At 42.6% G+C, this 16162-nt stretch overlaps 1 protein-coding gene across 3 annotated transcripts in view; it reads right to left on the bottom strand.

Annotated features, from left to right (window-relative positions):
* The window catches only part of LRP6 (LDL receptor related protein 6), a 98641-nt gene extending 84374 nt beyond the window's left edge, over window positions 1-14267 (bottom strand). For all 3 annotated transcript variants that reach the window (XM_033148244.1, XM_033148243.1, XM_033148245.1), the window contains exon 1: window positions 14175-14267. In XM_033148244.1, the coding sequence (XP_033004135.1) occupies window positions 14175-14229 (55 nt within the window). In that variant the 5' untranslated portion in view covers window positions 14230-14267. The remainder of the gene's footprint in view (window positions 1-14174) is intronic.
* Window positions 14268-16162: the final 1895 nt, after the last annotated feature.

Here is a 16162-nt window from a genome sequence, read left to right as displayed (position 1 = left end):
GGTGCCACATAATATTAATTCTGCACTTGTAAGAAATTGACATTTTAGTGGTAGAAGGTACCTTTGGAACTCCTTACCTATTGACATCAGACATCATTGACCTTTCATGTACTTTTTCATTACAACCTTTTTGTTTAGGCAATCCTACCAAGACATGTAGAGGTTATACCTGTCTATTTCTTTTTAGCTACTACTGTTGATTTTAATCATCTTTTGAATTTTAAATAGTTGCTTTTAACTGCTTTTTATATTTTTGACAACTGCTTGTAGGGTTTCTTGCAATCAAGCAGTATATAAACATTGTTCAATAATAAAGTTATTAATATGGTTGGTGCCATAATACGGCTGGGAGCGAAAGCGGGTGGCACTGTGGTCTAAACTACTGAGCAACTTGGGCTTGCAGGTCGGAAGGTCGGTGGTTTGAATTTGCACGGCGGGGTGATCTCCCGTTGCTCTGTCCCAGCTTCTGCAAACCTAACAGTTCAAAAGCATACCAATGCGAGTAGCACTTGATCGTGTATGGAGGACTTGACCTGGCATGTGTAAGAGAGACTTGGTTGGATGAAGCAGATGGGCCTGTTCTTGTTGCTGCTTGTCCACCAGGTTTCTCTTGCACTCAACAACCCAGGTCATGTGGGTGGGGAGGGGGGGTTGCAGAGATTTTTAAGGAAGTCATTAGCTTGCACCAGGTGTCCTATTGGGAAGACCCAGTTTTCTGAGTGCATGTTCTGGAAGTTGGGCAATAGGGGCAGTACAGGATTCCTTTTGGTGTAACCCCCCCCCCCCCCGCTGCACCAAGGACTCCCTGCCCGAGCTGCTTCAGGTCGTGGCAGATGTTCTCCTGGAGACACCTAGTTTGGTTGTCCTAGGGGATTTTAACATCCATGCTGACACAACCTTACAAGGGGCCACTTGGGACTTCGTGGCAAGCATGGCCTCCATGGGACTGTCCCTGAATACATTTGGCCCAACTCATAGTCGCGGACATGCCTTAGACCTGGTGTTCACCTCTATGGATGTGGGGGATCTGACACTAACTAAAAGTGAAACAAAAGAAGTGCCATAGTCGGATCACTTCCTGGTACAACTGGACTTCTCTGAGACTCTTCCCCTCTGCAGGGAGGTAGGACTGATTCGGATGGTCCGCCCCCGCCACTTAATGGATCCAAATGGTTTTCAGAGAGTGGTAGGAGATACTTTATCCCATGTTGATGGCCTTTCAGCTGATTCCCTGGTGGCCTGCTAGAATGTGGAATTAACCAGGGTTATCGACTGTCTGGCTCCAAAGAGCCCTCTCCAAGTGCATGGAGCCCGGACAGCTAACAAAGTACTGCAGTAAGAAACAATAAAACTAAACAAACATAACAAAAACAACAGATCATGCAAACAGACTGTAAAGTCAAAGCAGTTCTAAGTAAAACATTCATATTTCTTAAAATTGTTTTTGCTTGGGACAATGTATGCCTATCTAAGGAGGGTATTTCAAAGGTGAAAAGGCAGTATTGAAAAGTATTTCTCTCCTGATGCCACCCACTGTACTTCAGATGGCAGTAGAACCCAGAGAAATGCTTCGGGTGGCAATTTCAGTAACTAACAGAGTGCTATGAGAAGAGACAGGTATTTGGGTCTTTAGCCATGTTGGGTAGGAATGAGGAATCTGAGGTCATTGCAATGTTGTTGGGACTACAACTCCCATCATCCCTGGCCACTGGCCATGCTGGTTGAGGTTGACAGGATTGTGGACCTAAGCGGTGCAGCTCCACTACCCCACTCCGACACACCACCTAAGCTTAGGGGTTTTAGATTGATGTCAGAAGCAGCAGCTTCTTGTCTGTGCAAAAACAAACAAAAAACAAAACAAAACATAGGAGCAGGAGTTGATCAGAGTGTGCAACGAGAGTATAAAAGTAACATGCAAAGATGGAGGGGAGAAAAAGAAGGAAATATATCTGTTCAAGCATGTGGAAAGGAAGTGAAAGAACAGGGAGGACTCTGAGAGAAGAAAAGGAGCAATGCCTGAAGTTGCTGGTGCACCTCAGACCAACACACCCAATCCTCCACCTTCCAGCCCAATCTTATGACAAGCCAGGATACTTCTCCTTCCTTTTCTGAGCACAAGCATTAACAGAAATTAAAGAGAGAAATAAAAGGTGACATTTTAAAGACAACATAACAACAATCCTAATACCTGTACGATAAGGAATAGGTAAGGGGGAAACGGTTATAACAAAGTTTTAAACATAAAATGAGAAGGGATGGAAACTGCTAGTTTTTTGGGGAGCAGCAATACAGTTCACTTTAAGTGTTAAAGAAGATGGGAAGACATCACAAGAGATGAGTAAAAATACCTTTGAGGTATGCGGGGAAGAATTCATCATGAAAGGCCTTCTCCACCTAGTACTTCTCAATCAGCAAATTCTGTTTGAAATGTGGAGGCTAAGAAATGATGTACTTAACTTGAGAAAAACTGGACTATAAAACTAACTGCTACAACAAATTCACTAAGAATTTAGCTATTTCCAAAGGATTAGTAGGAAGTGACCAGTGGCCAGTAATTGCCAGTTGATTATGTGAAACCCCATTTCCATCCTCTGTCATTTGTGACTGGCTCTGCCTCTGCATCATTATTTTGCAATTGACAGGCCTCAATAACTTTCAGTCCTCTCAATGGGCCCAGGAGGTAGAAAGTTTGAGGACCTCTGTTTTAAAGGTTAAGGTTAGCACTTGAAATTGAGCTCAGAAACTGTCCAGAAGTCAATGTTTTAACATAGGTGATCCCAGGTTAAGTTAGCAGTGTAGCAACACTGATCTGGACTAGTTTCAGTTTCTGAACTGTCTTCTATGATGGCCTCATTTAAAGCACATTGCATAAATCCAACCTGAAAATTACCTGTGCATGGAAGGAGTCTGAGTGGATCACAGTTCTTCATTGCTCTCAGCAGTGCTATTTTTCTAGAACAAGAGGTACTCACTATTAACGCCTCCCTTATTCTCTTATAATGGCAATGGAGCCCACCTGAGAGGTGCCAGAACTGAGTTCTGGCAAGTTCTGACTGAAAAAAGCCCTGGCTCTAGCCCCAGTAAGCCAGTGGGAGAGGAGCATAGGAGAAACTCTGCTTTACCACCCTTTTGCCCATAACTTATTATTGAAACTGATTCCATAAAATCCCACTAATTTATTAGCATGCCCATATAATTCTTAACAGTATTTTTCTCCAATCTGTAGTTTCAACACTTCTGGCAGGTTTATAAGTAGTATGAGAGTATTTATAGACTTCCTGTTTCCTCCTGCGCCAGGAATGGAGGTTTCCCTCGACACCACAGGGAGAGACAGAGATAAAGAAAAAATGATGTGGGAAACTCATTCTTTGGATTCCTCTCTGGGTGGAAAAGGAACGGCTCTCACCTGCACATTGCCCTGCAGTCTGGCACTCGCTTCCCTATGTAATGACAGGGCAGGCAAAGGCACTGGGTGCATAAGCACTCCAACTGCCATGAACCCCCCCCCCACCGTTCCTGGAAGCAGAGGATATCCTGCTAATTGGGCTTTAATTGGAATAAAGTACAGGCAGTGCCAGAGGCGATGAGTTGAAAAAAATGTGGGTGGTGCTGTGGTCTAAACCACAGAGCCTAGGGCTTGCCAATCAGAAGCTCAGCAGTCCGAATCCCCGCGGCGGGGTGAGCTCCCTGCTCCTGCCAACCTAGCAGTTTGAAAGCATGTCAAAGTGCAAGTAGATAAATAGGTACCACTCCAGTGGGATGGTAAACGGCATTTCCGTGCACTGCTCTGGTTCACCAGAAGCGGCTTAGTCATGCTGGCCACATGACCCAGAGAAACTGTCTGCGGACAAACGTCGGCTCGCTCGGCCAGTAAAGCAAGATGAGCGCCGTAACCCCAGAGTTGTCCGCAACTGGACCTAATTGTCAGGAGTACCATTACCTTTTTACAGGCACGTGCCAGAGGCATTGAGTTGACAAACTGGAACACCTCAGCTACAAGGATTTAAAGGTTGGAATTGAGATAAGGTTTCATTTGGTGCCAGAGACGGTAGAGGGAGGGGAGCCTATGGTTGTTTTTCAAAGTTTTTCTTCTACATTTCTGATTCGGCAACCCACCTCAGAATGCAAGGTTAAAACACAATATAAAAAGTGAGCGTGGAAGAAACTGGATTAATGACATGAAATTCAATATCAAACTGGAACTGTGTGTGTGAGAGGAATGGAATGGAGAGAGAAAGAGGGGAAAGTTTCACCTTTTTAAAGGACTATGTTGGAATATAGAACGAAACCATCCCTGCTCTCCGTTATTTTCAAAGGAATGCGAAGGAGACTGAGACAATTTGGAATGTAATCTAACTGGAAAGATAAGCGACTATAAATTTTCAGCTGAAAGGAGGAAAGGAGTCTGCCAGCTGCAAAGGCAGAGGTTTTCTTATTAATCATTGGCAGTTTGGAATCAGACCGCTTTTTCTAGGCTGGAAAAAATGGTGAGGACAGTTTATTTGTTGAAACAGAGGGGTCTCTAACAAGCTCTTGAATCACAGGACGAAACGATGCAGAGGCTTTTGGAAAACTGTGAGACAACCGCTTCCCCTGAGTCATGATGGGAAATATCAACAGTTGGAAGAATTAAGGACACAATACCATATAGGGCTGGGACAATATCATGTGGGGTGGAATTACCACACGAGGGAAAGAACAATGATTACAGACTGAGTACAGTGGTATATGTTGCATAACCTCCAGGTTACGGAATCTTTGGGTTACGGCTGGGGCAAACCCAGAAGTGGGCTTGCAGCTTCGCACATGTGCAGAAGTGCTCTGCACCGCCGCAAATGTGCGCAGAAGTTGTCCTCCAGTTACGAAATTTTCGGGATACGGCCAGGCCTCTGGAAAAGATCCCATTCGTAATCAGAGGTACTACTGTACTTCACTTGAAACTTTATGTTATGTATACCGTGTTTCTCCTAAAATAAGACACCGCCTTATTTTATTTTTTTGCTCAACAAAACACAGTATGGCTTATTTTCAGGGGATGTCTTATTTTAACCGCGTCGCATCGGTACGCTGCATAACCACGCCTCTCCAGGCTGTTTTAATGGGAGGTACCACGTCACTATGGCTTATTTTTGGGGTATGGCTTATTTTTGGGGAACGGCTTATATTTCGCAAATGCATAGAAATCCTGCTATGGCTTATTTTATGGCTATGTCTTATTTTAGGAGAAACAGGGTATATATATGTTATGTGTTCTCACCCTAGGCCACCAGGGGTGTTGTGTATTTTTTTCACTCAGGTCCACGTCAGTTAATTTAGGCGGGAAACCCAGGGTTATTGTTGTTACAATGTTGTCAGCCGGCTGCCCATAAAAGCAGGTCGGCTGAGCTGTTTGTGTTGTTCAGTTCAGTTCCAGTTTAAGAATAAAGAGCTGCTTGGAGAAATCTCTGTGTCGTCTGCTATGTCCACCCACTACTTAATACTTTATAAATTACTTAATACCCGGTATATTAACACAAATTGAAACCATAAGATTGTAGCTGCTGTATAAAGGATTACTATCTTGAAGGGTATGTAACTGAAAATTATTAAGATTTCGGAACACAAAGAATAAAAAAAAAAACAGAGAAACCCATCAAAACTAGCACACGAGGAAGTCACTTTAACTAAATTGTATAATTTGGTATATAAATAATTGGTTTTAATAATTGTATTAATTGGATAAAATTGGCATTGTTATAATGAGGCTGTTATTGGAACAATATTGGAAAATCAATAAAAATATTGAGAGAGATTAATAAAAAAAGAGAGAGAGTATTTAGAAGTAGTGTAAGTATTTCTACAAAAAGAAAAGGAACCTGTTTCCTAACACCTGTAGCAATTCAGGTGCATCTGCCATGCTCAATTTAGGCACTAATGGCTACTTGGTACCTTGTCTGAGGCAATTTAGGATGAAATAATATTTTCAAACTAACAAAGAAGAGATGAGGAGAATTAAGTTTTGGCAGCTATGTCAAGTGTTTTCTTTTCAAGGCTGCTTCTCAGCTCTTGTGTGTTCAGTTATCTTTGGATTTTCTGTGCATACACGAAAAAGCCTACTTAATTCTAAACAAAAGTAAAGCTAAAAGTGCAGGACACATCCTGGCTATTGAACACAGAGTAATAAGGAGTTCTCAGGAGATAAAGTGTAACATACTCTCTGAGTTACACACACTCAAGAAAAATTGTACTGCTGTGACAGTAAAACACCGAAGATACATCAAGGCATGGAGCAGAGGTAATCATACTTTCACATGATAGTATTAAATCTCTTCCGAGTACAGCACACTTTTCTAGAGCAATCCTACTATTACTGATATGCTACATGTAGTTAAAGAGAAAATGGCTATAGTGAAGAAAACATTGTTGTTGTGCATATGTTGTTTGTTAATAGCAACCTAAAGATGCCATTAATGCATCAATGTTGAATAAAAATAATTATTCGACTGGTGTTGTTATTGGTGGAGTGGAAGGGACAGAAGAGAAGTGTTTTCGAAATAACCCTGATCCTGAAACAAAAAACTGGATACTGAGGGAAATTTCTTTTTAAAACTTTGCTTTACAATTGGAAATTTTATGGAACTTATATTCATAAAAATGGAGCTTCTGTAAAAAAAAAAAATCTAAACACACAGCATGAACAAAGGTTCAAGCATCCACACAATTCTAAACAATGGAAGTCCAAACGAACTCATTCACTCTAAAAGATCTTAATCAGGCACCCTTCTTTCTGCACGCGCACCTTCTGAGGTCAAATGGATGGTGACACAATATAGGGTCTTTCCGGTGGTGGCATGAAGATCATGGAGCACTCAGCCGGTACTTAAGTTGCTAACTTTTAAGCACCAGGTAAAACAATCCTATTCTCTGATGCTTTTAATAAACTGGTGCATTTTGCTACCTTGGCTGTTCTTTCACAGACATTTCTACTTTTGTTGCTGTTTCTGATTTGATTTTGCTGTTCTACTGATTTTGATTTTTAAGCTGATTGCTTTTAAATTTTGCCATTAGCTATCTCAGAACCTTTTAGTAAATAAAGCAAAATTGCAGTTCTACTTTAAATCATTGTATAGCAGTGACTTCGAGCATGCACAGCAGACTTCTACTTCAGCAATGGAACATCCTCCCCAAGTTCACTGTGAATTCTCATAAACTGCAGCAGATTTGGGGGTACACAGTGGGAGGAAAGGTTTAAAAAGTCCCATTACACAAGAGAAATTCTGTTCACACAGCACCAGATACAACCAAGTGTTCATATAGAATAAAAAGGGGAGCTCTCTCCATCTGCCAACTCAATATTTGAAATCTTTAATTGCTGGTGTTTTATGAGAAATATTTTGTTCTTTATTTTGTGCTTTTTTAAAATGGCAGAATAAATAAATAAAACTGAAGTGAAATGCGCTTCCTCTGCCCCCTAGCTGGACATCAAAGCACAGTGTGAATACAATCAAAGCGATTCCATTTTTATTTTTTTAAATGTTTGTTACAGTATCATAGCCTAACTATTTTTCCTTCATGCATTTTGGACTCCAGTTCCCATCATCCTTGACCACTGGCCACACTGAGGGGCAGATGGAAGTTGAGAGTGTACTACATAGAGAGTAAGTTGTACGAAATACATTTTAATGTCTCGTATACCTGCTCCAGCATCATAGCTGCACTGCTCATAGAAATAATGCCACCCCAGTATGCTCCATTAATATTTGATAGTCTCTTCATGCACGATTTGCGTGAGCAACATTTTTAAGAGTAGAGAAAAGTTGAAAGCTACAAACTCTCCAGAGTCTGGTCATTATTTCCAGCTGTGAAACTTACAGTATTTGGGTATTTCATTCAACTCCCCACTTATGCTTACAAGTAACAGCTTGAGAAGTTGCTATTTCAAGGAGACAGCAAAAGGTATGGAATAAGAATGACCTAATTACTATAAATTTGCTGTGGGGCTTTGGGGGCAGTGTTAGAAACTCAGATATAGAAGCTAGGTGCCAAATGGTACCTTAAACTAGGGATGAAGTTGCCAAAACAGAATGTTTAGTTGCCATTTTAGGGCAAGACTGCTCTAGATCTTATTTTTCAAATTATGGACTGATTGTGATTGATTAGCAGTTAAACATCGGGATAGTTCAGGTGACAAGCTTGAGCTAGGTTAATAACTTTGAGAACTTAACCTAGAAAAGTTACTTGATTAAGGGACAGTCCACATATATACAAGCCGATTCCTACTTTTTCATAAGAGTATTCTTCACAACTGTGAGCATGTTAGTGGGATGGGGTAAGTGAAGACAAGTGAAAACAACTAACTATAACCTTGTTCATTGCTCCTGCTCAGGCTGCACAGAAGCAGCATTTTGGTTCCTGAAATTCACTCTCATTGTGCAGATAAAATGTAACTGATAGAATTATACAGGATGTGGTATTAGTGTGTGAAAACAGTCAAGATCCAATGATCCCTAGGCATGCACCTCCAGATGGAGATGTCAGGCACCACCCTGGCACCCAGACATCTTCACTTGGTCACAAGTAACCTATAGTCAGGTGCAAAATGCACCAGGCACCTAGGGAATTTTGAACACTATTTAAGGGAAATTCCTTTTCAACAGACCATTATAGGAAAATCAGAGCATTAATATTTTTAAAATAGTATCCAGTGTGAATGTGACACCTATATAGTACCACTCATGGGACAGCCAGGATTTGCTGTGGTTCTGTGTTACATATATTCAGCGGCAACTCAGACTTTATTAGTGCATAGTGCAACAGCACTCACAAGCTCAGGAATAAGGTGTTTACAAAAATCTCAGTGAATTCCCAAATTAACAATTGATAGAAAGAATCCTACCCCCTGGGAGCATTATCCTTGTATGCCATTTTTGTTCATATATACTACCCTGGCAGGTTTATACCTGACCTTGTGTTTGTTTACATGCAAATTAATACCACTTGGTTCAATGAGATTTCCATCCAAGTAATTATGCAAGGAATAACTAATTAAGTTTCCTTGAGAATTAACAGAATAAGCATTCATGGACTAGAGCAAACTTCATCCGATGGTTTGTAATGCACAAAGGCTTGTGCCACAACAAAATACATGCTAATCTCCAAAGTACCACAAGTCTATGGTGACTAACAACTACCCACTCTGGAATTAACGTAAAGGAGTACAGAAAGCCCTAATGAACTTTGGAACTCACTAAAAAGGAAGCATAAATAGGACTGAGCTGTTAGTTTGTCTAGTAAAGAGCATTCCCATGTCAGGTATGTTTACCTAGGTGCCTTACATCAGGAAATATATTTTCCAAAGTAAAAAAAAAAAAAAAGACTGTCTAAAAAACTGTTTTTAGCCAAGTTGGCAAATAGAGTCCCAACAGATTGCATATTTAATGGCCAAGTAATTACTGTTGCTTTTGAAAGCAATTTCCTAGCTTGATTTTCATTGAAGTCAAAACTAGCAGCCCTAGCAGTACAGCACAAAAAGGATACAGCAATCCAGCATTAATATTTTATTGTATTTGTAACACTCAGGGTGACCCCCCCCCCATTTTATATTCATAGTGAAACTGTATGCTGGGGTTAACCAGGGAGACTGTGACTAGCCCAAGGTTGCACAATGAGTTTCATGGCCGAGTGGGAATTTGAAATCAGTCTCTCTTCACCCAAATATCAGTACATCATACATTATATATAAGCATACTCATTTTATACAGTTTACAATATACTAACTAAAAGATAACCAGTACATATTAATAGTAAAAGTTTCTGGCCATACACATATATTTATGACAAATTGCTATGTGCATCCTGTATATTTTAAAAAGTGACATCTTAATATTGGGGTCCCAATGACTGGATCTCCAACTTTTGGCAGCTTGACACCATTAATCAGCCAATTAACAAGCTTACACAATCTTTAACCCTCTATACCCTACCAAATTCCTATTTTTCTCAGCAGTAATATACTAACTAACTGGTCCTCTGTAAAATACACAGCCACAAACTCTCTGTAATCCAAAGGCATTTATACTGAAATTCTGAGTAATCTAAAGAGCTAGCCAACATCCATTATTTTCTAAGATAAAATAATTCACCTTACAATCAGAGTTCAAATGCTCTTTTCTTATTCCCACTTGAACTCACACGTAGATCCAATATAAATTATGTAACATATAGAAGATACAGTACTATAGCCAAATTCAAATGAGCCTTCATTTAACTTCAGCAAGCATACAAGCCTTCTGTTATCTAAAGTTGTCCTTTTCATCTGAATCGAACCAGAAACAATGGTTAAGGGCTTCAGAATAAGTCATTATATTATCCCAGACTTGAAGTTGGCTTTTTCTCCTGGCTTGTTCTGAAGCAATTAACGAGTTTCTTGGTTTCAATATCTTGGATTTTTCTGAAGCCATTGGTCAGTTTCTTGGTTCTGATGAAATTAACTTAACTGAAGACTTTATGGCTTTGCAAGCATGATGTGGGGTATGAAACAGGTGTGTGTGGCCATAAGGCTCATTCATATTGGGGCTTATTATTATTTATTGTATTTTACACAAAAGTGACCCAATAAAATTTGCAAAATAGTATAAACATGCAGGTGGCGCTGTGGGTTAAACCACAGAGCCTAGGGCTTGCCGGTGGTTCGAATCCCTGCGACGGGGTGAGTTCCTGTTGCTCGGTCCCTGCTCCTGCCAACCTAGCAGTTTGAAAGCACGCCAAAGTGCAAGTAGATAAATAGGTACTGCCTGGCAGGAAGGTAAACGGCATTTCCGTGCGCTGCTCTGGTTCGCCAGAAGCGGCTTAGTCATGCTGGCCACATGACCCAGAAGCTGTACGCCGGCTCCCTTGGCCAATAAAGAGAGATGAGCACCAGAGTCATCCACGACTGGAAATAATGGTCAGGGGTCCCTTTACCTTTTTTATAAACATGAAAACCATAATTAATCCATGATACGATCTATTCTGCCTTGGCCAGATCACACCTGGAGTACTGTTCTAGGCACCACAATTCAAGAAGGAATGTTGACAAGTTGGAATGTGTGAAGATGATCAAGGGTCTGGAGACAAAGTCTTATAAGGAATGGTTGAGAGAGTTAAGTATGCTTAGCCTGGATAAGAGGTGATATGACAGCCATCATGAACTATCTAAAGGGCTGTGCCATGGAGGATGGAGCAAGCTTGCTTTCTCCTGCTAAGGAGGGTAGGACCCGAATGGACCAATGGATTCAAGTTACAATAAAGGAGATTCCAACTACACATCAGGAAGAACTTTCTGATGGTAAGAATTGTTCAGAAGGTGGTGGACTCTCCTTGGATTCTTCAGCTGTGATTCCTGCGATGCAGGGGGTTGGACTAGATGACCCTCAGGGACCCTTCTATGATTCTGATTCTATTATTATTAATCCAAAACAAAATCGAAAATTCTTTCTAGTAGCACCTTAGAGACCAACTGAGTTTGTTCCTGGTATGAGCTTTCGTGTGCATGCACACTTCTTCAGATACACACTGTGTATCTGAAGAAGTGTGCATGCACACGAAAGCTCATACCAGGAACAAACTCAGTTGGTCTCTAAGGTGCTACTAGAAAGAATTTTCGATTTTGTTTTGACTATGGCAGACCAACACGGCTACCCACCTGTAACTGGAACTATTATTAATCCAAGTTATGATCATCTGAATGCAGTCAATATACCCAGTTTTGATTCTATGGTAAGCATATTAAATCCATATTTGATTACAAAGTAAGCATCTTTAGAAACGTTTTTTCTACAATACACTATAGAAATTTTCATAAATATGGAAGTATAGCATAACATTTGAAGAAAAGAATAATTTGTGGCAAAACACTGCTAATTTTTGTACTCTCAGTCAGGTTATTGATTATGGACAACACAGCACAACTAGACTATATTTTATGCATTAAAAAGTTAATTTAACCCAGGGGTCAGCAAACTTTTTCAGCAGGGGGCCGGTCCACTGTCCCTCAGACCTTGTGGGGGGCCGGACAATTTTTTTTGGGGGGGGGGGGAAGTGAATGAATTCCTATGCCCCATAAATAACCCAGAGATGCATTTTAAATAAAAGCACACATGCTACTCATGTAAAAACACACTGATTTCCAGACCGTCCGCAGGCCGGATTTAAAAGGTGATTGGGCCGAATCCAGCCCCCAGGCCCTAGTTTGCCTACTTATGACTTAAACAATCATTTTTTCCTTTGAAAATCAGAGAGCCATATAAATCAACTATAATTCCTCAAATAGAATATTTGGTATTACATGTGCATATTATTTTCCTACGAAGATGCAATGTGGTAAACAAATGCATAAAGCTTGAAGTTCAACAATATACTTGCACATGGGTTTTTTGTTGTTTTTATCAACTGCCTTTCTAGATCTCCCTCCAATCCAGTTCAACTCCCCAAAATGTCAAAGCAAGCAAAAAAATTGAGACAGGATTCCTTTTCACACACAAATACAAGAAGCATTCTTCTCCTTCCACTGCAGCAAAAAAGAATAGTTCTGAGATGACTGTGAACAAAGATTTCTTCTAAACAGTATGTGAAACAGCTTCAGGAAATCAGCTGTAGAGTATCTGAAGCTTCTACTCACCACAATACAGGAAGTGGGAGGTGGGGGAAGAGACAAAAATGAAATAAAATACTGAATAAACTGACCATTATATCCTATTTTTATTTTCAGATACAAAAATATAAAAATCTATTCCAGTCTGGTCTCTGAAATGAAAATTGTCATTTCCTGAAATCTGGGGATACTTTTCATTTTGCCCAAAATGAACTCAAACTAATTCATATGGCTGAAAATACTATTAAGATATGCCGACTTCACAGATGCAATAAAAAATACTGCTGGTGTGCTGTTCTTGGCAGAAGACCTGAACATTTCATACCCTTTGGATAAAGGGATATTAATTGAATATTATTTCTGAGTATGCATGGTTATGATCAAGCTGTAAATTTCACTTGCTTCATTCATCAGAACTTATGTCCAAAAACAGGTGTGCTCAGGAGTCACTCAACTTTTCCAAAGTGATTGCGAGCTAAATATTATGTCACACACAATTACAAGGAAGCAAACTCCATTAAACTTGGTGGATCAGACTGCACAGTTGCAAGCTAAAATGTGTTATTTGCCTGCAGTGCAATCCTATACATGTCTCCACAGAAGTAAAATTTAAAAAAAATTCCTTCCAGTAGCACCTTAGAGACCAACTGAGTTTGTTATTGGTATGAGCTTTTGTGTCCATGCACACTTCTTCAGATACATGCATGCACACAAAAGCTCATACCAATAACAAACTTAGTTGGTCTCTAAGGTGCTCCTGGAAGGAATTTTTTTTTATTTTGTTTTGACTACGGCAGACCAATGCAGCTACCTACCTGTACACAGAAGTAAGTGCCATTAAGTTCAATAGGCCTCTCCCAGGTAATTGTATAGGATTGCATTATTAATTACAGCTTCCAGCCTGATCTTAACTATGTTGACTGCTGTAAGTTCCACTCATTTCAACGTGGCTTACTCCCAAGTAACTATTTAGCCAGGATCGGAGACCTTGCTAAGGGAAAATCAACCAAGAATATCAAGTCCGCGATTCTAAACATTATTCATTGTAAAGAAGTCCCCCCCACTATCAATCAATAGCACCAGTAGACAGACATAGGAATGGGCTGTTTGTTTACAATGGCCACACATTTCTTGGAAATTAATTGATGGAAACAATTTTCCAAAGTTCTAATTCCCCAAAGATCACAAAATCTAATAAAGGCTGGTATGCTGTTAAGTTTTAAGAAAAACTTAAAATCAATCCTCCATGAAACTAAAGGAAAGAGAACTGTATTCCGCGTGTTTGTGTGTGTGTACTGGCAAGCTCTCCACTTTGCAAAATCCTCCATGTTTCAGGATTTGGGCAAGGAAATGAAGGAAGGAAGGAAGGAGCTGTGCCCCCTTCCAGGGGGCCCTCTTCTCCAGGCCAGCCAGGCCTTTCCCTTTCTCTCCCCTTCCTTCCCTGGAGATGCGTACCGTACACACAAACACACAACACGAGGATGTGCCTGCCTGCCGGGGACCCCTCCTTTCCCAAAAGCTCCTTGGCAACTTCTGGCCCCGTCGCCGGGCCTCCCCGCCTCACCTCTCGTCAGGGAGCACAAGCCGCAGACCAGGAGGCTCCTCAGGACGGCGCCCATCTTCTCTCCTCTGGCTCTCACCGGCGGCGGCGGCGGCGGGGAGGACCTGGAGGCGGCGGCGGCGGGAGCAGCGGCGGTGGCGGCGGCGAAGGCGACGGAGGCTGCGGAGAGCGAGAGCAGCGGGAGCAGCAGCAGCACCTCGGCCGCCCTCTCATACTTTCGGGGTGTGAGGGGAGAGAGGCAGGAAGCAAGGGAAGCCGCGACAAAAGGAAACGCCGCCGCGAAGGAGCGAGAAGCTGCCACCAATCTTTTCCTCTTTTGTTTCTGTTAAAGGGCTGCTTCGCCCTCAGCTCTTCGCCCGGGAAAGAAGGAGGAGGAAAAGGAGAGCGCGGAGAAACCCTCGGTCCTCCATGCCTGCTGCCTCAGCCACCTCCTCCTCCTCCTCCTCCTCCAAAGCCAAAAGGCTACGGCTCTTCAGGCAGTTCCCTCGCCTTCCCGACTCCTTCCTCCTCAGGCAACCTCTTCTTCTTCTTCCTCCTCCTCCTCCTCTTTGGAAAGCTGAGAGAAAGGAAAAGCGCAGGAGCACATCCCCCTTCCTCAGCCTCCTCCTCCTCCCCCCCCCTTCTTCTTCTTCTTCTTCTTCCCCTCCTGGATTCCCGAATGCAAAGAGAAAAGATCCCTCCTCCTCCTCCTCCTCCTCCTCCCTCCACCTATGGCAACTATGTAGTACCACACATATGTGCATACGAAAACCCACACTTCCTCTTTCGGGGTTTCTTTCCCTCTTTCCTGCTGGGAGTCAGGAGCGACTCCCCGAAGGCCGCCGCGCGAAGGGCTCGCGATCCCACCCCCCGAAGCTCCCCCGGGAAAGGGGGCGCCGCGGCAGCCGCATTCCTGAGGGACTCCTTTGGCCGCCTCGCTCGCTCTCGCCTCAAATAATCAGGTCCTCCTCGGCTGCATAATCTCACGCTCTGGACCTGAGAAATGTCGGAACTACTTTCGGGGACATAGGCTGCGCAGCGAGAGCAGCACAAAGCGGCGGCGGCGGCGGCTTTTCTTTTCTCTTCTCTTCTCTCTCTCCAGGAGAAGGGGAAGGAGGCAAGGGCGGAGCGCGCGAGTTAACCGGCTACACTTTTATTTCCTTGGTGAACGTTGTGCACGAGCGAAGGTGAGGCACCAACCTGGCCAGCCACGCAGGCGGCTCACATAACTTGGCGTAAAAAGGACGGCAGCCGCTCACCAGGCGCGCCGAGTGGAGCCCAACATTGGGGGGGGGGGTGCCTGTCGTGTGTGCATGACGTCACACACGCGACCCCCCCCCCCCAGTCGGGCAACGCCTGCCGGGACGGGCAGCCTCCCTTTGAGGGTTGCCGGAGGGTCGTGCCGGCGCTCGCCCAGGGGCGGCGGGGGATGGCGGCCCCCTCAGTATCGGAAGGGCTCAGCCCCATGTTTCTAAATGTTGAAGGAGCTGAAGCACCCTTCTGCCCCCTACAGCTGGCGCCGCTGCTGCTCACCTCAGAGGGTTGCTTTCAAGTAGATACCTACAAACTCACGTCCCTTTTGGAAGTACTGTGCAGGTAACCCTGATGAGAGAACCAGCATTGGCATTAGCTTTACCTAAACGCAGGCAAGGGGCTGCTATACTCTCAGGCTTAAACCGCTACCAACACCTCCCTCCTTCAAACATATTAAGACAATAATATTGGCTTATCTTTAAGAGGATCCTTGTAAGGATTACTGCATCTATGTATGTGAATCTTAACAGTGCTGAAAATGCTATATAATGCTATATAATGTAAGCATGCAATCTACAGAATTTCCCTGTTCTATACAGCTGTCCTCTTGGGTTTTAATGGATGGGATAAGATATATTAATTGCAATTTAATCCCTCCACGTTCCCATGTGTGGGTTGCACGCAGTTTTAAAATCCTATCCTTGGGAACAAAATTAAAAGCATAGGAATTAGGCTGAAGGAGAAGGAGGGCACAAGGA

This window comes from Lacerta agilis, chromosome 5 (assembly GCF_009819535.1).
Source record: "Lacerta agilis isolate rLacAgi1 chromosome 5, rLacAgi1.pri, whole genome shotgun sequence".
Taxonomy (NCBI): Eukaryota; Metazoa; Chordata; class Lepidosauria; order Squamata; family Lacertidae; genus Lacerta; species Lacerta agilis.
Note: the sequence above shows the minus strand (reverse complement) of the source record. Positions and strands in the feature narration are given on the sequence as shown.